At 39.4% G+C, this 21,260-nt stretch overlaps 1 protein-coding gene across 5 annotated transcripts in view; it reads left to right on the top strand.

The window, feature by feature from the left end:
* Nucleotides 1-21,260, top strand: part of dscamb (Down syndrome cell adhesion molecule b) — a 99,068-nt gene that overhangs the window by 42,119 nt on the left and 35,689 nt on the right. For all 5 annotated transcript variants that reach the window (XM_088300374.1, XM_088300372.1, XM_088300373.1 and 2 more), the window contains one exon: nt 20,717-20,863. In XM_088300374.1, coding sequence (XP_088156500.1) covers nt 20,717-20,863 — 147 coding nt within the window. The remainder of the gene's footprint in view (nt 1-20,716; nt 20,864-21,260) is intronic.

The following is a 21,260-nucleotide window of genomic DNA, read 5'->3' as shown; positions in this document are numbered from 1 at the left end:
CCGACAGCAAGCACATTTTGTGTCTAGTTCATGTGGAATAGAGAAGACCATTAACGGATCATCAACTCAATGATGCTGCGCTGTCTAATTTCCATTTTGTCCATTTATGTTTGTTCTCTACTTTTTATATTCTTTCCCTGCCTTTCCCCCTTTCTGCACCCACCCATGACCCGGAATGCTCCAGTATTTCCTGTCAAATCAAGCCGCATTCATCACCAAACGACGCACAACTTTACGACTCAATCTAAAAGCCGCATAGAACACCTTCAGGGGCAGCTCTGCTTGCATGAATGCGGTAGATCTCACCGACACAGACGCATACAGCTCCCTGCCACTCCGCCAGTCATTCTCTGCTGTTGTCACAGTAACCACCTCACCTTCCCTTCACAGTCCCGCCCTAATGAGACCACTGGAGGACGGAGAAGAAGAGAGTAGCAAGGGAATGGAAGGGAAATGCAGACTTTGAGAAAAGGATAACGCTATCACTTGGGAGATAAGCAGGATGGCGGCAACCATTGTCTGGTATCTCGTCAATTGACCAAAAACAAAAACCAATTGCCCAGCATGCCAAATTGCGTTATTACCTTGTCTCCGCATGACCAGGCTAATTTGCTGCTGGGGCATTTACATATAAATCTAATAACTTCATCGTTTATAGAAAAATTGCAGAATCTTTTTAACTCTGTTTGTAACTGCTTTTAAATGTACTTTTCCATTTTGTGAAGCACATTTAGTTATGTTGTGTATGAAATGCGCTATTAATTTTTTTTTTTTTTTATAACCCCTAGGTACTGCCTCGAGGTACTTGTAAATGTCTAAACAAAGTTAAAAATATGTTTGTTTCTTAATAAGCGCTCTGTATTATACACCCCTTGTTTTGGGATTTTTTATTTCTTTACTTTTTGGGCTGAAAAATGGTGTTATTCATGGGATTTTACAATAATTAAAATCCATTTTCAACTCTTTGACTTGCGTTTGCTCAAGTTCTACCTTGACTGCCCGGTCATGAACAAAAATTCCACCAATTACTTTTTGGGTCATACCTAATTCTCACGGCAAATTTTCATGAAACCCATTGAAAAACTCCCAAAAAAAACACATTTTCATGAAAAACTTGTTAGAGGTAAAGATGTTCCCTACTGTGAGCAAATCTATTTAACTTTGATTGCATAATGATAACACGGGATTGTGAACAGCGTTTCACAACACCCAGCTGATCCTGAGACTGATGAAAACGAGAGATGCACTACGTGAAGTTGAGGGACTCCAATCTGGTTAAGTGATTTTAACATCTGTTCTTTTATGTACTGGAAAAGACTCTCCGTCTGTCGCGCCGCCATAAAAGGCCTAAACGAAGTGAACGAGGCCTCTGGGCTTAGCGCAGATTGGCAATTATACACCTCAACATTTCAGAAGACCTTTGGCCATGCAGGTATTTCATGTGGGAGCAGTACATCTGCCAAATGTTAATAGGCCAGCTTCTTAGACCGGAAAATGGGCCCATGTAACAGCTGACACGAGGCTCTCGAGTGTACATAATGTATGTTTATTTTGACACGGCTGTACTGGAGTCAGTCTCCATTCAACGCTGATACATTTTTGGGGATATTTGAAGATGTGAATACCAAAAGAGACGACACTAGGTTAACATCTGCTTGTTCCTTTCTCTGTTATGTGTGTTGGGCTTCACTCAGTTATTTCACTGCCCTTAAATTAGTTTCATTATACAGTCAGTTTTATATTAAATAGGAATGTTTCAATTAAAGAGTTAATCAAGGTTTCATGACAGCGGCAATTTGAGCCCGCCACAAATGTGTTCATTTTACATTGTTTCCCTTGAGAATTTTTTCATTTGAGAACAACTTTTGAATCTTGGAAGTTGTACTGTGTTCTCAATTCGCCACCACGCCCACATTAATATTCTATTGGCCAACTTATGATTTTGTTGTTTGTATCACTCTCTTACTCCGTCATTCATGTTGGTAAATTAATTCATACACAACACGTTCAGCCACTGTGCGACACCGACAAAATGAAACACGCCATTATCTGCGTAATGAATGATGAATAGCCTGAAATGGCTCCAGTCACAACCGTCTTTCAACCCAGCGATTCTGTTCACTGCTCAACCAATAAACTTCCCTTGTCAATATTTACCATCGGCTGCCTCTGCCGTTTCATCAGCTGCCTTTGACGCTCTTGTGTTTCTCACCGTGAACTTAATTAGTCACATCTCTCCGCCTAATTAAATCAAGTGGAAGGAAGTTGCAATCTCAAGTAGATCAAATTAAGATCCATGCAAGGAGGGTGTCACTCGTGGTCTCTGTGGCAACAGTGTTTCTGCCTGCCTTAGTCATGTGCTGAGGAGTCATTTGAGGCTTGTCATCACTTGTTAAATGAAATATTATGCTAAAAGTCATCCCTAATAGACTGGTTAAGTGGGTGACTGTTTAAGTTACCAGTGAAAAGTGACTAATCATTAACACACATCTCCAAGCAAGTACCCTTATGAGACCATACAAGGGAATTGTATGTCAAAAGTAAGCACTTTAAACTATTCGAAGCAGTTGGTGCAGCGGCATGGATCATATGAAACTCAACACGGAGGTATTGGGACAGTTGCTCAATGAAAAATTAAAGCATTAACTCAGGTGATTAATCCCAAAAAATTTAACTCAGTTAAATACTTTAACTCAGTTAAGTTTGATATAATTAAAAAATAATTTGCATACTTTGCATATATTGTGCCATATTAACTGTCTTTAGCACGTCTCAGAACAAAACATGGTGTTCAAGTTACCACTGGGCCTTGCAAACCAACACTGCTGGAGTGTGGCACTTGTGGGCAGTTTTGAGAAATGTTTCGAAAATAAATGTCTCCAAAGATGTCTCCATTTAGGTCGTATTCAAGAACCCAAGAAAGCTATTAGAACAGTCTTTGAATTAAATATACTTCATATTTGATGCTTGATTTTGCACTAATTCCAAGATATTATTCAAGTAAATATCTTCGCAAAAAATAGTAGTTGAAAAATGTGATTAATCACAATTAATCCTGGATTTTTTTGTGATTAATTAGTTAAAAAAATTAATCACTTGACAGCAATAAAAAAAAAAGACATCCTCTTTTCCAAAATGGGATGGATCTTGATGATGATTATCTACTTGTGCAGTCCACAGATATATTTCGAACCACAAACCAAATGTTTTGGGACTTTACCATTGCCTGTACAGTAAATAAGATTTTATTTTGGTGACAGTTTGATCCTGAATTTCAAATTTCCATGATCTCCTGCGGGAAAATACAAACAAATCGGGGGCTAACCAACATCCCAGAATGGATTTTTGTTTGTCCTTTTACATCTTCCACTGTGCAGCATATGAGCATGCATTATTAAGCGGCCCTTAAATTACCACCTTAAACTACAGGTGGAGCCTTCGAACATTAAGAATGTTATTCTGAAAATGTCAGCAAGATTTTGTTTCACGTTTGGCAACCAACAATGCAGCTGCAATTACAAAACTCATATCATAGTTACCGCCTGATCACAAGCCCACCATCACTAGAAAAAATCTGTCATTGAAAAAAAAAACTGAAAATTCAACCCGGGCTTTCTCATGCATATCTCTCTTGTCTTTGCATTCATCTGTCTTCTCTCCACACTTGTGGGAAACAAATGCACAAAGCTTTGTTTGAAAGTTCGGAGAGGATAAAAGTGAATTTGGAAAGGGCAATAGCTTTGAAGAGCCGACCTTGCCACAAGCTGCTGCTCTTTTCAACTTCACCTTACCGAACTTGTTTGTTTACCCCAGCCATAGCATCGCCTTGTTCCAGATGTGCATGCATCTGCAAGTGGGCTTTGAGACTAATCTCACCTTTACAATATCTTCGCTCCTTTTTCCCTTGTCTGTGTCTGCAAACAAAGAACATTGGAGCATAAAAGGGCAACCTTGAATTTGAAGAACCTAAATCGAAATTTCGGAGGCATTAGAGTACATCTGTGCAGTAATTATACTTCTTAATTTATCTTGCTTACATGAGCTGACTGTGTGCCACAAAAAGGATTTCTAATCTTTAACATAACATGGTCTTTTAATCTGCCCCACTTACTTTGCATTCACAAGGAGCTTGTCCCGTTTATTCTTATTTGTTAAGTCTGTGGTCCTACTGCAATTCAATTTCCTGACAAGGCTTGGCCATTGTTCACCGTTGACCCAAATGATCCTCAAACATTAAATAATACATGATGAGGCCCGCTGCAGTAAACACCCCAGGGGTGCGGCAGTCTTTTTGGAAAACACATACCGAGTTTTATTATCCTACAAGTATACATAATGAAGGAAACGACATTCACCACTCATATATATTTCTGTATTAAATACTGAAAGAGAGGTTTAGATTGTACTATAAAGATACAAAATAAAAACACTCATGTAACATAATAAATGTCAACATGACATCCAATTAGTAATGAATTACCTTTCCAAGTACGTATATCGTATCGTCACCTAATTTGATCTGGCCACAGCAGCCTGGTCATCTGGTTAGCATGTTAGCATCACAGTTCTTTCATGGGGTTTCTTCGGATACACCGGCTTGCTCCTATATTCCAAAAACATGCATGTTATCATAAACTGTAGACTCAATTGTCAGTAGGGTTCAATGCGAATGGTTGTTGGTCGAGGTGATACTGATGTGGCCTGTAAGTAAGTTTCGTATGGCTACACCTCTATTCATAGAGGTGTGGGTCCGGGAGCGAAACAGAGTTTCGGTTCGGACGCCGGGTTTTTGGATCATTCTTGGTTTCCCCGTATGGGTACTCTGCCACCGCACGACGACAACGTGATGATCCGGCGCGGTGGGATGTGGCCTGTGACTGGCTGGTGACCAGTCCTGCGTGTAGCCTGCTGCACAGTTCTCTATCGAAGAGAATGCCATTGTTTTTTTTTTTTTTGGTACCACTGACTAGGGATGGCCAACTTTGACTGATGATGGAGGGGGGGGGGCACAATTTTACATGAGCGCTACTTGGGGTGCCACATTGGACCACACACTTCCTAACCAGATGTATGACAAAAATGTTCATTTAAATTCTGAACTTCCCCCCCATAAAATTCATCCCTAAAACACTGATAAACGTCCAATATGTGAACATGAATGGTCGTCTCCCTCCAAAATGTACAAAATACTGAAAAATAATAGCAAAAAGGTGAATCAGTGGGTGTTGATCTCCTGTTATGCGGCGATCCACTGTTGTGTAAGAAACACATTTTTTGGGAGGGGAATCATTATTTTTTTATAACTTTAATCAGGGACCACTCAAGACGCAATTTGATGGACCTTTATAGCTGCTGCGCCTCATCGGTGGCCCCAGTTGAGTGCGGCACATGCTCTCGGCTGAGCTCAAGTGAGCTAAGAAAGGAACAAATCAGTTCTTAAATTCATTAATTGGGGGTGAAAAGCATTAGTCTACTCAGTACAGCAACAGCATTGAATCAGAAGTTCAGAACATCTTCCATCCCATTGTAAACAATTGATTGATACATTTTGAAATTGTCAATTAAGTCAAATTCTACAATTCAACCACAGTGCCAATACGTATAGGAAGTAAATTAATTATTTTTGCCCAGTTTGGCCTTTCTAAATGATGGTAGTCCCCAAAAAAAAAAAAATGCTTTTCTGTGTGATTTTGGTGTGGTGTGTGTTTTGTCTGACACATTCATGGCTTCCATTATTGATCAAAAAGAGGTAATTTGTGTCATGAGTCTGACATCAATGACGGGCTGCGTCTGGCTGCTCCCCACTCTGTGTATTCAGACGAGACGGGAGGAGCAAAAGAGAGGACTTTGATGGAAGGAAAGCGAGTGGGAGGAGGAGTATGTTGTGCTTCTTCCTACAGCTGGTAATGTGCAGCTGTCTAGGAGGGAGGAGTTCGTCCTAAAGCCTCTCCTATGAGGGTGAGGCCAGGGGGAGAAGAAAATAGGAGGAGGTGTTGGTAGGGTTGCGGAAATAACGACTGAAATGGGGACACAGGACTGAAGAAACAATGCCTGTAAAGAACAATAACAAACTCGATATTGAGATGAATAGAATTGCGAGGGTGGTTCCATGATGGGAAGTATCACACGGGATAAACGCAGGCAGAGTGCAGATCAAAACAAGCTTGTGTTCATCTCAAGCGTTTTGTCTGCATTTGATGCTGACATACACTCCATTTCAGCGTATTTTTGCTCCCCATAGAAAATCAGGTGTCTCTACTCGCCATTGATTTCAAGGCCCGGAATAAGAAGTTTCTCATCGTAGATTGGCACAATATCGTACCGGTAAATTGCCCATATATGGGTATTTCCATTCATTTCAATTGGGATTTCAATTTTTTTGTTTATTTTCATTTCTTTTATTGCAAACTGCAAATGATACAATAATTTGTGAATTTTAGAACCCCCCCCCCAAAAAATAATAATAAAAAAAAAAAATACACATAATACACATTTCTTATATCCACGCTATCTTCAACAAAACAAAACAATACATTTTTTCCAAGTAATCTTGACATCTCTTTCAATATTATTGTGTATAAAATCACACAATTTCTGCCATGACAAATGAACAAATGGGCAATTCCAAAATAAATGAACAACAGTTTCAGGATTTCTGATACATGTGGTTTGAGTTAGTGTGGTCATGGACAAAAATAAATAAACCAGTAACTTAAGGCCTTATTGTAATAATATTCAGACCGGTTAAGTGAAATTGGAAATTTCCCGCGACATTCCTGATCTCTTCCTAAAGTGCAGCAACACCGTGGTAGGAAACCACGGCCCTATAGAAAATAACTAAATGACTCCACATGTAAATTGAACAGTTAATGCACATTAGAGCTTATTATTTGTACCTCTGACACCTGATTCTGTATTCCAGCACATTTTATGAACAATTTTCATGGCTTCTGAGAGTCCAAAATGGGAAAAAAAAAAACATCGCCCTACAGCTCTGAGGTGATAAGAGCAGTGTGCAAAGACTGCAGTCAAGCATGATGCTCAATAACAGTAGCTGGGTGGACGGCTAATAATCACAATCTCTTGTGTTCCCCTCAGACTGGCCTAATATAGTTTGTGGTAGGTAATGATGCTGAGATACAAGCTCACATTCCCCTGTAATTGATTCCGCCGCTACCGCCGCGCACTAACGAGCTAAATGAGGAGGACAACTGGTGGGCAGAGACAGTTAGAGAGGAAGAGAGGCTGGGCTTAGCCAAGCAAATAGATGCATGTGGCTCCAACTAGGGCAAAGTGCGGAGAAAAGCCTCTGAAACAAAGACGGTGGGTTGTCGATCTGTCATGGCGGCAGTATGCTGTAAGGAGATCAAAGGAGGTGGTGTAAATGGCTTGAAGAGCGCCAAAGCTGCTTGAGTAATCACTTCCCTTTAATTTTGTGGGTGTTGCATCGAGAACAAGCAGCAGTGGAAAGTACGAGTGAGCACAGTGGACTGGGCACTCTTTCATCTCTGAAAACATCTGGAGGGCTGTTGTGAATTCGGAGTGAAATGCTAAAATTGTTCAAAGGCCCGATGGAGCAGGGCTCGGTCCGGCCCGCCTCGCCTCACCTCGGCTCGGCTTGGCCTTCTTGCTTGTGTTTTGAGAGATGAAACACACCTTTGCACTTATTTGACAGTGGTTTGAAGCCAAGGCTTCGGGAACCCACTCATGATGCTGGTCAGACTATTTCTAGTTCTCTTGACAACATGTCCATGTCTCCTTCTGCTGCCCTGTCATTAATTAAAATTAAACAAAGTTGCAGTCTCTCCTGTAAAGAACTTAAGAAACCTGTAATAAATGTGATTGCTGTCTTTAAATTCCCTCAGCATTTTTATTATTCGTATTCAATTTTAGTATCAGTATTATTATTATTAGTACCCTATGGCAATCAAAATAAAGTGTTAAATTATACCCATATATATATATATATATATATATATATATATATATATATATATATATATGAATATGAATTTTGGTTTTATTGTCATTACACAAATGCACAGCAACGTAATTCATTTTATTTTCACCCTGAAATGTAAAAAGATGGTGACATCTATCAGGGGGGAGGACAGGATCTGGAGGGCTCATGGGTCACATTATTAATAATAATAATTAATAATAGAAGCATATGCTTAAAATCAAGGGACACAAAATTGAAATTTCGCTTTTTACGTTCTTGAATGCCTTCGTTGTCATTCATTCATTCAGGGAAGTCTCGTGAATATTTAGCAATCTATAGTTTCACACCTGAAGATTGAAAACATGCTGATTGCGCTTTGGCATTAATTCATTATCTCTCATATGTTTTTCAAAGTGTAGCAAAGAGATAAATGAGTGCAACCCAACAAAGCATAAACAATAGCAGGGAATGAGAAAATAATACGGCTGTACGTATTAATCTATTCTCCCTCGGCATGTGTGAGTACAGGTGAATGTATGGACATCTTTTTGGCCAGGGGAAGGCAATTTTAGCTAAGGCGTTTGTTGCTGGCAGCAAGAGAATCAAATAGAGAGAGAGAGAGAGAGCGTGTGTGTTAGAGTGTGCGTTTGTTTTGTGTAAGTGTAGCCGAGATGTGCCGACATCAGTGGTTTAATGGTTTGAATCTAACTTGGGCCAATTAAAAGGCGAGCCGCATGCGCCCGGGTGGGCTCCCATTCATTTCAGGGGAAATCGAGGTTGAAATGAGCCATTGTCAGGCCACATGGCTGCTGTGCATACTGAGAAGTAGAGCTGCAGCGGCTCTGCTAAACACTGGATAGAGCACAGAGGAGAGTCTTTGTCCGAAGACGGAGGCCGTGGACAAGGAGCGGCAGTGTTCACTTTGAGCTTGAGAGGAAGGAGATGGACTAAGACAGTAGCCAGGGATGCGGACAGATGCAGGCAGAGGATAAGAGGAAGACGATGCAGTGAATGACAAGCGGTCTGAGATGAAGGTGCAGGGAGAAAGCTTAGAAATAGAAAAGACAAAGGAGGTTAGAACAAACAAACAAAAATATGACTTCGAATAGCACCCAGTAGAGAGCAAGCGTCCGCCGAGGAGGAATTGTTAAAAGAAGGGAAAACAGTCCTGCAGCTCTGTAGCTGTTTATCAGATTTTATTCTTAAAGAATGTAATTTCCGTAATCAGTAGTGTGCGCTCTGACAAGAATTAGGCAACAGGCAACTTTTCACAAGACGTTGTCCTGTTCATAGGTAGCTAATTCCTGGTAATAAAGTGTGATGCTGGTTTTAGGTGTGATCCCTCCTTTGTGACTCAAATGGCACGCAGTTAATTTCTGTAATTAATTTAAAACAAAAACAAAATCATCCAAGATCATTACCCAGTTTCACAGTAGATGCAGTTCAGGCTTCATTTTTGCATTTGTAAACAAACCGCTGACGTGATTTAGTTTTGTGCCATCTTTCCAAAGGACATTCTGCCAGATACTTTGTGGCTTGTGGACAATTTCGGTCTTTTTCGGTTTCAAGTGATTTCAGTGAGTCTTCTGAGATTTTCTTTCTGGAAGTTTACCAATAGTTTTGCCATGTGTGTAAGATGTGAAGACATTTTTCGACATTTTTCCTTTTTCCTTCCCAAAAATGTAATCTTCTATTGGAATATGTGCTACCCCGCCATAAAGTTTCAGCATAGAGTATATAAAATCGTTTTTGTGATTGGTTTAGGGAAAAAAAGAATCTGGACAATATGTGCTGATGTGAAATGAAATTGCGTGAGCATGAACTGATCCATATGGATGCTTCAAGCTCACATAAGGCGGGATGGGGATTGCCTGGTACAGTAGCTCCTGCACCCCTGACGTCAGCTGGAAAGCACAGTGTGTAAGTGCTGACTTGGCCCCTTGCACACACACACACACACACACACACAGAAAATGCCTCCCAAGACAATGTCTTCAAATTGAACACACAGCACATCATGCAAATGTGTGAGCATGTTTCACGGACGAGAAACTCAAAGTAACTCTGACCACATTAGAGCCAAGTGCCTGCATTTTAATGACCACCATCACATAACTAATTTGCTGACTGCTACCTTATTTTTTTCCTTGTTGGGATTTGTCTGCATTGTCAACTTGATTCTAGCAGCCCCGAGGCTTTTGTGACCAATGCGGACACTGATCCTGTGCAGTGTGGAGTGTATCACTTCCTGTTTGGCTGTCCTGCCGTGCGATTGCAAGATGGCATGAGACTCAGTGCAATCATGCCCGTGGAAGGCGTCTCCGTGCGACCTTTAGTTAATGTCAGACGTCACAAGCTTTTATGTCTGTTGTTGACAACGTGACATGACAACCATCTTTAGTGACTCCTTTTTTGTAAAAAATATTTCTATGCAGTATGCCGTCATAGATGCCATCATCAAGGATATTTTAGAGTTGATTTATTTCTGTGGGATTTGCTTTCATGTATTGATGATAAACGTGAGGTCCAAGGTTTGGCGAGTGTGAGTGCTGGCAGGTTGCTAAGTATGGTGAAACGTTGCCACTGACGCACAACTTTCAGAGGCCTTTGTGTTTTGGAGTCATTTTTATTTATTTTTGGAAATGGACCACCGAAAAAGCCAGAGGCTTCTAAACACAAATAAAGGCCTTCCGTTATAGCCATGGTTGAATTCTCGGTATCTTTTGGATACAAAGTAGAGCTCAGTCAAGAGGACTGATAATCACAAAAAGGCATCATCAATATTTCAAACCTGAAAACTTTGCAAGAAAAGACGAAAGCGGAAAATGAAAATACAAGGGCGAATGAAAAACTGCGATTAATATTAAAAGGGAACATCCCCATCGCCTCACAGGGCACAGTGCGAAGCAAGCTGACTCACTACTAGAAGGTCATATTTTTTCTTTAACTTTCTTCTCAGTGAATTCTTGCAAATAGTTGCGGCCATTCCAACAGATCCAATGTCAAAGTCGTCCACTTCAAACAAATAAATGTCTCTTTCTGCTCTTATTTGATTTTAACTACAGTGAAAGTCAGTCTATATTGAGCGCACACAAACAACCCCAAAAAAAACTTTCGACATTATCATAGGAAATAAACAATCAGTCATTGCATGAAAGCGAAAATATTGCTATTCAGTATTGCCACAACAAAAATAAATATAAAAGTATATTTAAAGGTACGTATGTTTTTATGTTTCAGCAATGAATAAGTTGAAAGAAGGAATAAATTAGCCTGTTAACTTTTTGATGTCGGCCAAAGGGGGTCTGTCAAAATAACCTTGCCGTTTTAATTGTCTCTTTTTATTGTAGGCTGTCATGTTATTTTTATTATGCTCAGCATTATTCAACTGGACTGGCGAGGTTAGATTGCATTTAAACTATACCAAGATGAATTATTTGTGTTAAAAATGAGCCATTTGAAATAATCAACTGGCCAACCAAATTAATATTATTATGAAACAATAGAGACTGACTATTTTTTTTCTGTGTATATAAAGTCTTAGGCATATATCGAATACCAAAATATTCGGATGCTGCTGCTCTAGTTCGAAGCATGTAGCATGCACGAGGGTGAAAGGCGCCTTGGCATTCATCCTCAGTGTGTTTATGATAGTGTATATCACCATGTCATCCTACGTGTGCTTCTGCCGGGCGCAGAGCAACCCGAGGCATTGATGATTGAGGGGGCTGATCGCTCGACTCGCCGGATGCAGCCGAATACACTGCCGCAAGGGAGCACCATCAGTTGCCCGGACAACACCGGCGCCTGTCAACACCTCCATTTTAATCGTGACAAACTGTACTTATTACATCAGCGCTAATACCCCCCCTACTCCAACCCCCCCCCCCCCCCCCCCCCCCCCTTAGATGAAGATACTCAGCCATGTGCTCATCAAATTGTGTCAGCATAATTAGTGGCAAGTAGGAACACAACCTTATTAAAAAGCAAAGCCTCAGACGCATTGTCCAGTCTCATCCTCTGGCCTATCGCTCATCATGCAACTTTGCTTATGTGAGGGGGGGCGGGGGTTGTGAGTTGATTGTGGGGGTCACTGGAGGGTTGATAAAGTGGGAGGGGCGTTTTCTTGCTTGCTTTGGATGCTTTTCATGTGAAACATGTCATTGTTGTTCTTGAAATGATGTGACACTTTCTGGTTTGTCGCGAGAATCTAACTTCTGGAAAATGATGACTTTGTCAAATATACAACATAGAATTTTTTTTTCCATGAATTATTTTTTTTTTTTTTGTATGATGATTCATTTTATGAAATTACGTCACGCTAGGTCTTTAAGTTTCCCATTCCTGCCTTAGACTGACTCCTATATTTTTATGTCAAGTTATAGTTAAGTAAATTACTGAAAATCAGTGTTTCCCAAATTCGTTCTTCTGCCAAGGCGTAACTAAAACGCGGGAAAAAATGATGTTGCAGTGATGGTGTACTACTGTGCATTTGTTGAATAGTTTATAATTCAATATTCTCTTAGTTGTAAAAAGCAACGTGGAAAATGCGTCTCTCTTGAGAAAAGAAACAGAAAAAATGAAATTTCATTGAAGCCTCTATCAAGGACATGTACAATTTGCTCAGCTATGTAGATACGATTGAGAAGTACTAGTAACTACCCTCTGAACTAAGTCTCTCACTACCATAACACACACACACAGACACACACAAGAGCAGGGCTGCTATATGGAATGGAATTCACAAATTAGTGTCGTCTGATGGAATTGTGATAATCGCTGCTGTTAAGCTGATGCAATAATTAGGTTATGATGACATACAGCTACAAGTGCACACACATTGAGGAGCCAACATCCTCTCTTCACTATGGTGGAAATTGGCGGCTTGATTGAATTATTCATGTTAGTAGCCATCCGTATACAATTTCATTGACATCGAAAACAACAGTTGTCAATAACATTATTTCTTTTTCCTATTTTTTTTTGTTTTTACAATAATAGGTTGTAGATAGGTACACTAAATAATCAAAGGGTGACTTCAAATAATTACGTATTCATTTACGTACGTACTTTTTGCTCAGGAAAAGTGCCAAGCAAATTGCATACACAGCATGGCGACAATTAGGAGGTAGTGTCACCCCTTTGGACAGTTGCAAAGGGGATGAAGCGGCAATGTCATCAGACAATAAGCAAAATAAAATTCGGCCGTCAAATTGATTTTTAAAAAAATATATATTTTAATTGAAGTTTTTAAATTTAAAGATTCACCACTTATTTGTCAGCCTGTAATACATATAGATTTCCACAATCAACTCTCTTCAGGCTTCAGATTGGGTCAAATGTACCCCTAGTTAGGGGTTATAGCTCCCCCCGTTGTGCCAGTGCATTTTCATTTGTACAGAGCCATTGGTGCAGAGATTTGTTAAAAATGATCGCGCTGTATTACCCAACTATTTTGTGCTAACGCTCTCACTGCATTGGCCTGCATAGCAACATGCTGTTTAATGGCACCGAACGTTGAGCAGAGATTATTAGATTGCTAACCTCATCAAAGACATAAACAACCCCATGACTCTTTAACCTGGGAGACCCAACTTTCCCTTTCAGCAGTTTTTGTGCTAAGAGCGTGTGTTTGTGTGAGCTCAGCAAAGTGCTATACATTAGTGTGAAATTAATCCTTTCTCCGGTTGCGCTGATATTAGGTTGCTGCCCGTATGACATAAATCCCGTCTTGTGGGATGCCGGAAAACACAGCGTACCCCATTTCAATGCGGTAATATGAACATGACTGCCACCTAATAAACATTATTTCAAGTACATTAGATTAGTGCAGTAGATCAAGGCTGTTGGGAAGCAAAGCTTGTTTATCTGTGGTGATTTTATCAAGACAGCATCTTTTCAGAAGTATTTTTAATGAATCTTTAATTGTTAGTAAAGATGGTTCTGTGTTTCTTTGGTTGGATTTGACTTAAGAATTAAAAAGCCATGCCGAAAAGCATTTAAATGTTCTCACTCAGCAGTTACAGTAATCGCATTACTGTCGTCAAGCAAATCTGAGCGACCAGTACCAGTACAAATCTGATGCAGTGGCGGGGCGGTCTCATGATTTATTTACAATGACATCCTTCACTCGCTCGCTTGTTTATTAAATATGAATCGTTCATGGCAGTTGGACATTTTTTGCATGGATTACAATGCAGAAATAATTTATGATAAATGAGAGCCCATTTTCAACATAAAGAAGTGGTTCTAGAACGCCACTTGTCACAATAGTTTCCACTCTAAATTCCGTCAGCATTTTGTGTGTGTGTGTGTGTGTGTGTGTGCGGGGGTGTGCGCACGTGTGTCTGGAGAGTTGGAACCTCTGGCAGATCTACGCGTGTTACCTCCCCCTATATACTCAAATATGCCCCCCAGGGTGCCAGGTCAGATAATTGACTTTGGGTTTTTTTTTTGTTTTTTTTCCCGGTAATTTTTTCCACATTTCTTCTCGTCCTCCAAAGTTAAAATACAAGGAATGTTTATCAATGTTTTCTGAATTTTTTTTAAAATTTTTATTTTTTTGCTTTGCCTGACATATCCATATTTTTTGGTTGACTTCCCCTTTAAACTTTTAGTCATTATCGTTCTTTCTTTGACTTGTGACCGCACATGCTTGCAAATACTCTATTCCGCTGCCAATTTCCATTCACCACAGTGGTGTCAATTAAACTTCAAAACAACAAGTAAGAACCGTTACATATTCTTTATTTGCACTTAAATGATCTGTTGAGCTGTAGTACCTTCAAAAGCAAAAACATCAAGAGGAACTAGAAAACACAGCACTGATTGTTGTGTGTTTTGAATATGGATATTCACCACACTATTAGTCATTGGATTGCGAGGTTTGCTCAAAAATGAAATGCACATTTCAAAAAAACATGATGCTTTCCATATGATTCGATGTCATTCATGAAAACTTCATTTTTATTTTTCAAGAGTAAAGCTCTATTTTTCAACACATTTCATAGCGACACATAAAATAGCATGTATGAAAAGGAAGGTGTTTATATGGGCATCTGCAGGATTGCAAAGTTCCAAGCAAGCTAAACAACTGGTTTAGCATTCAGGACACACACACAGCTGGAGAGAACATGCAGGAGGCAGGAGAGGAAGTCGAATGAGCCAAACAGGAACACAGAGGTTTTTGAGGGTAAATAAGACACAGAGACTCTCTTAGCATTCTAGCATTAAAGCCAAAACCCTCGCTTAAAACCAAGGCCGCCTTCTTCAATTGAGTGTCAATGGCGGCTCTGTCATTCTCTTGCATTGCTAAAATCTATTCACACCGCAGGTGCATTCACAGAAAGACACTTTTACAGGTGCAAGAGGCTTTTGGAATTGAGTTTTCATAGTGGTTTAAAATTGTTCTAGGCATCCAATAAATGCGCTTTTAATAAATGAGAAATGTAATCTCGAGGGTGGATTATGCCTCAAGGCAAATATTTCAGTCCTGTATAATTATTCCATGTCATGCTCAATTAATGTCATTGATTTAGGTCATGACCTTACTATTATCAAATTCAAACTTGAGTAATGTTGTTTTTCAAAACATTGTTTTTCCTTATGAAACGTCACTTTAAAATTCCAGGGTAAAACTATCATCATTTGATCATAACGGATGGTGCACATTCTCACCGTTGTACGTACAGTTTTCCCTATACTTTTGACAATAGTAGAGAAACAGTAAAAAAATACTGCACAAAGATGGTCTACAGTTTTGGTTCGTATGGAATTAGTCATGTTACTGATGATATATTGGACTGTTTATGTAAGATGTGTGTTACAGCGCTGTATTTTTGACATTACACGCCATTGATTTCTTATTGAGCAACTGTATAACTGTGCCTTATGGGTCAACAGGAGTTAAAAGTGCCAAACATTTAATATGTGGCTCAATGTGACTTGTTCCAGAGTGAATATTTGTGCTTGGATTTCAAAATGTTCATCACATTATGTGTACCGGGAGGCTTAACCTGTCTACCCTGTCATAGTGAGACATGCAATCAAAATGTTTAAAATACCAAATATTTTTCTTAAACGCCACGCAGTCGAAGGTCAGCCGTGTGTTAAGATGTTCAACCAATCATCATCCACCCTGTCAGCAGGCTCACATAATTAGTTTGCATTGTCTGCTGACCGTTCGTTTATAAAACAAGTGTGGGAGCTCGACCAATTAGCATAGTTAACTTGTGATGATGTTGACTCATGCAGTTTCTCCAATTACGTTGACACGCTAAAAGAGGTTTCACATGTGATTCATAGTGCTTAAATGTACAAATTGTTGGCATATTTGACTAGAGTAGGGGTGGGCAAACTACAGCCCGGGGGCCATATGCGGCCCGTCAAACGTTTTAATCCGGCCCGCCGAACTTGAAAAAAATTAAATGAATAAACCTTGTTAATGTTTTATTTTTCTAAATACTGTGTTTTTTCAAAGACATATATTGTCGAAATACTTTTGTTCATTTTCATTTAAAATTAAATGCATTTTTTTTTCTCCGATGAGGAGAGGTTACCAAAACACTCCATCCATCTGCTCCTGGTCCGGCCCCTCTGTCAAATTTTAGAACCCATTGTGGCCCGCCAATCAAAATGTTTGCCCACCCCTGGACTAGAGCAATGTGCAATCTAGTTTTCAGGTACTTTGGCGTATATCATAGAAATAGTCCTATTTAAGTTTCTCGGCATTTAGCCACACTGTCCCAGAGAGCTTGGCAGTGGAGGGTTCAGTCCTGCGATCTGACCTCAATCAGCTCAGATTAAAGCTGCTCTCCAAATGTCCGTACCCTCGTGCCCGCTTTCAAGACACACCGTGGCATCAATATGAATAGACAGTAATTAGTCTGGTAACATATCAATCACTTCTCCACAGAAGTCGAAGTAGGCTGCCTGTTGAAAATAGTCCTTATTGCCGAACTCTCCTCTTTCTGAACGTGGCTCTGCTGATTTGATGCAAAAAAGATTCCAATCCAGTTTCGCTGAACGGCCATTTCATCTCAGTTTAAATAGAAAACAATTGGCGAGGTGACTCATTTTTCTCAACTGATGGACCTGGACTGGACTCATAACTGTTTTTAATTTTAATGACTTGCTACACAGAGCAGCGACATTCATAGGCCCATTTATCACGTCTGTCTCTGCTCACCTGAATAGAAATGGGTTTTTCTCAGAGTGGGCTGCCAATCCAGTCCTAGTCTGTTGCTTCAAATGATTTTGTTGAACGATTTATGTGTCCTTGAAATTGCTGTCTGTCCTGTCATAACTGCTTAACTGCATTTCAAAATTTCTCTGTTTTTTTGGGTTGTCCAAACCTTTTAGGATATTGGCATCCAAACACAAACCAATTCTCAAGAAGGTTGCAATATAATACACATTTTAGTTGGTTAATGTGTCATGACTTGTAGTTAACTTAATTGACTTAGACGGCTTTATAATCATCATGGATAGCTGCTTTTTAGATGTCAAAAGCAGAGATGGGGAACTCGAGACATGACTCTTGCTTGCCAAAAACCTGAGAATGATTTGATTTGACATAGGAATCTGTATCTAAGTGACACATCTTGACTTAGACTTGAACAACATGACTTGACAAGTCATCTTTTTATAGTTTGCAGTCTGCTTCCTAACGTAATGACGTGACTTGCGTGAAATTTGATTGCGACTCGACTTGTTGGATTTTTTTTTTTTCCTATAGTCGCTTGGCTGTATATGTATATATTTAGCTTTGTATTCTAAGTGCTGGTGCATTTGTCTATAGCTTCAGAGTCAACAAAATTACATAAAATGAGACCTGTGTCTTATTTTCTCATTGGCAATATGTGACATTTGGAAATAATTAGTTTCAAGTTGAAGCTATTGCCATCCAGTGTATAAGGGAAACCACTGTTTGTAGTAATGTAGTAAAAATACAAATTTGAATATCAATATTTTTAATATAAAAATAAATATTGACAAAGTAGTACATAAAGGTGAGTCATGTTTAAAATGTTCCTCATTCCAGTCTAAAAATAATTAAGCCAGTTAAAAAAAAAAAAAGTCATATCTTTGCTAATGAGTAATAACACATATATATGCTGACACTGGAGTCTCACCCCTCTGAATGTGCATCCATTTACTTTCCATGACTTTCTCAGTGGTGTATATTCTTTTTCATTCTCATTATCTTCTCTTAGCACTCTTTGCTTTGCAATAAAGCCACAAAATCTAAACAAAATACAAACCATGTGCGAAGTTGATTCTTTGGTTAGCTATGCTGTTATGAATGGTAGTGGTTGGAACTTTTGTTGGACTATTTCCCCCAAAATATAGATCAGGGTTCAAACTATACTACCTCAAACCAATTAGATTTTTATGCTGAGTGTTTGTTTCCTTAGGCAAAGTGTCACTGGAATAGTGGAGCCTGCCATAGTAATAACAGTCACCTGACTTATTTTAGCTCACGTGGATCTTAATGATGAACTTTTTTATGAGTGCACAGCAAAAAACATGATCACTTGAAGAACCGGTAGCATGAGCAGGAATTAATGATGCAAGTTGTTGACAGAATCTTTTTGACCACAGTCCATCTTATTTTTTAGACCCATCCCCCTCATCCGTCATAACACAATAAACGGAGCTCTGATGTCTTAAAAAGGCTGCAGTCGCATGGAGGTGCTTGAGAAAATTGCAGTGGCTGGCAGCGGCTGCGGTGAAATACAATTTTGTCTCACTCAAGATGGATTCCACTGTGAGATTTCAGACGACCAGTACAGAATCAAAATGGAGAAGCCAGGAGGGAGGAGAGAAAAGGGAGAGAAGCGGCGTGGAGGGAACAGCTTCAGAACATGCACTTGTGTTTTGTTGTGGCCGCTACGTGTTTACCTTTTTTTTCCCCTTTTGTGGGTGACTTGTTAAATATCGTGAGGCTTATGCTAATCGAAATTACACGCAGCCAGCAAGTTTAGAAAATTAGATTTAGTCGTCTTTTTGCTTTTGCATCTGCCCCTCCCCTGCTCCTCATGCCCTAAGAAGATGTCCTCCCACTATTGTCAAGCACGCTCACATGCACACATGCTGCTGGCACCTAAACACACACACGCGCACACACACACTTGCACACGCTTACATCCTCCTGACTTGCCTCCACCTTCATAAATTCCACTTGCTCGGAGGATATTCCGCAGCATGTGAACCAGTAAAAGCCCTTCAGGACATCAAATCAGAGGGATCTGTTGTCTATTCTATCTAGGTCAACGCTTACAATAGCTTTGCCATTCCTTCGCCTCTGCCACTTTGCTCTTTATCCCCCCGCCCCTGTATGCTAAGCCCCACAAGGTCTCTTTTGTTTTGTAAGTATAATCATCAAAAATGTAAGCATATTAAACATGCTTTGCTTTTCTTCCATACAAATTAGTCTCCAGTGGAATATTTAAGACAAACTTTTATCTAATTACTGTGGATTTGAATACTTCTTATTAACATTTTATAGGTAAATGCTTTGGACTTTGTTGTTGCAAAAATGCTGGCATTGCATATGAAAATCAGAGCACCAACACAGCCGTTTAGTGTGTGATAGTTTTATGTGTCATGTATAGGGGTTGACATTATGTGACCTTGGGGAGGTGACATCTATTTTGTGAAGCCTCACAGGAAACAAAGCCTTCGTGCAATTGCGTGCACATGCATTTTTCATGTACCGAAGCTTGAAGCACCTATCTGGAAGGCCTTTTTGTCCAAAAATCACAACAATAAATGTTAAAATTGCCCCGGCTTGCAATCCAAATACAATTCTGTACCCATATTGTGAAGACAGACTAGAGTATTTGCAGTATCTCAATAATCCGTAGACATAGAAAGGGAAACTTTTTTTTTTTTAATCGACGCCAACACCAACGACTCCTTATTATCAGCTCAACCGAAACATCCCATTCTTATTGTTTTTGGGTTTTTTCTGGCTACACAAAGTCTAAGTTTGTTCTACTTTTGTACAAATCACCCTCACTGTCTTTAACCACTGAGCGTAATCAGAACAATTGAATTAATCTAAAATCATCTGCAGCTGGAAACCTCACAAAATCTACTATCAAAATATCTGCAGATATTTATCTGCATGCGCCCACGAGATAAGTACAAAAAAAGGGCATGTTTTGTGTTTTTATTTCGGCAGCACCAATGCTTTTTTATTGAGATTTATGATTTCTTTTAGATAATATTTAGGCCATAATTAATTAAAAACATTCTAATGAACTGAATATATAGTTACTATTTATCTCTGAAGTATTATATGTACAGTACAGTGCACAAACTAAGTAGGTAAGTCTGTTTATAGTCATTCTTGCGATTTGTTTTGTCAAGTACCGTATGAAGAGGACTCCATCAAGTCAAGTCACTCTCAATGAATGACCGTATTATTATATAAAGTGGCTAAAAAGAACCTTAAGCCTGTATCTCGCTGGGCAGTGAAGGTTTGCAAGTGCGTGCGCACATGGCAAATGTTTTTTTTTTTTTGTTGTCAGGGTAAGTTCAATGTTGCAAACAGTTTTCTTTCTTGCCATGAAATTTTGAAACATGGTCAAAAGTTTTTGCGACAAGAAAAACAGTTTGAGACCCTTAAAATTGTTGACGAATGTCTTTGCGACTATTTACAACCTGAACGAACAACACACTTGCAAACCTTCATCGCTTTATTATTTGATGGCTCAAATCTGATCAATACTTCTCTTCTCTTTCTCTTTATGTGTGTGTGTGTTGCAGGACAAAGATATCTCATCACACCTACAGGAGCCTTGTACATTTTGGACGTCCTGCCTGAAGATGGGCTGAACAACTACCGCTGCACCACACGTCACCGCTATACTGGCGAGACTCGTCAGAGCAACAGTGCACGTCTCATTGTGTCAGGTCCGTATATACATTAAAAAAAGAAATTAATTAATTAAAAAAAAAATATATATATATATATATATTTATTTATTTATTTATTTCATAAATTCATTTGAATGAAAATGAGTATGGAAGTAAACTCATTGACCAACTGGACGATATTTACCGATCCCTACGCCCTCACCCACTGGATGGACAATTTAGCACAATGCAAACTTTTCTGCTTATTTTGAGCGTCGGCCCATTTTGAATATGATTGCATTGAAAATCAACAGTATTTACTTTCTATTTCGTGGCGAGCACACCACTAACTTGAGCTACATTGCGCCTGATCTTCGTGTTTTGACAAGAAGAAAAATTCACAAACATTCCAAGTTTAGAGCAGACCAATGTTTAGTAGTATTAACCCGATTTG

The sequence above is a fragment of the Idiotropiscis lumnitzeri genome, chromosome 7 (assembly GCF_059441095.1).
Source record: "Idiotropiscis lumnitzeri isolate Australia: NSW breed Sydney's pygmy pipehorse chromosome 7, RoL_Ilum_1.0, whole genome shotgun sequence".
Taxonomy (NCBI): domain Eukaryota; kingdom Metazoa; phylum Chordata; class Actinopteri; order Syngnathiformes; family Syngnathidae; genus Idiotropiscis; species Idiotropiscis lumnitzeri.
The sequence above is the reverse complement of the archived record's forward strand: the minus strand, read 5'-3'. Positions and strand labels throughout refer to the sequence as shown.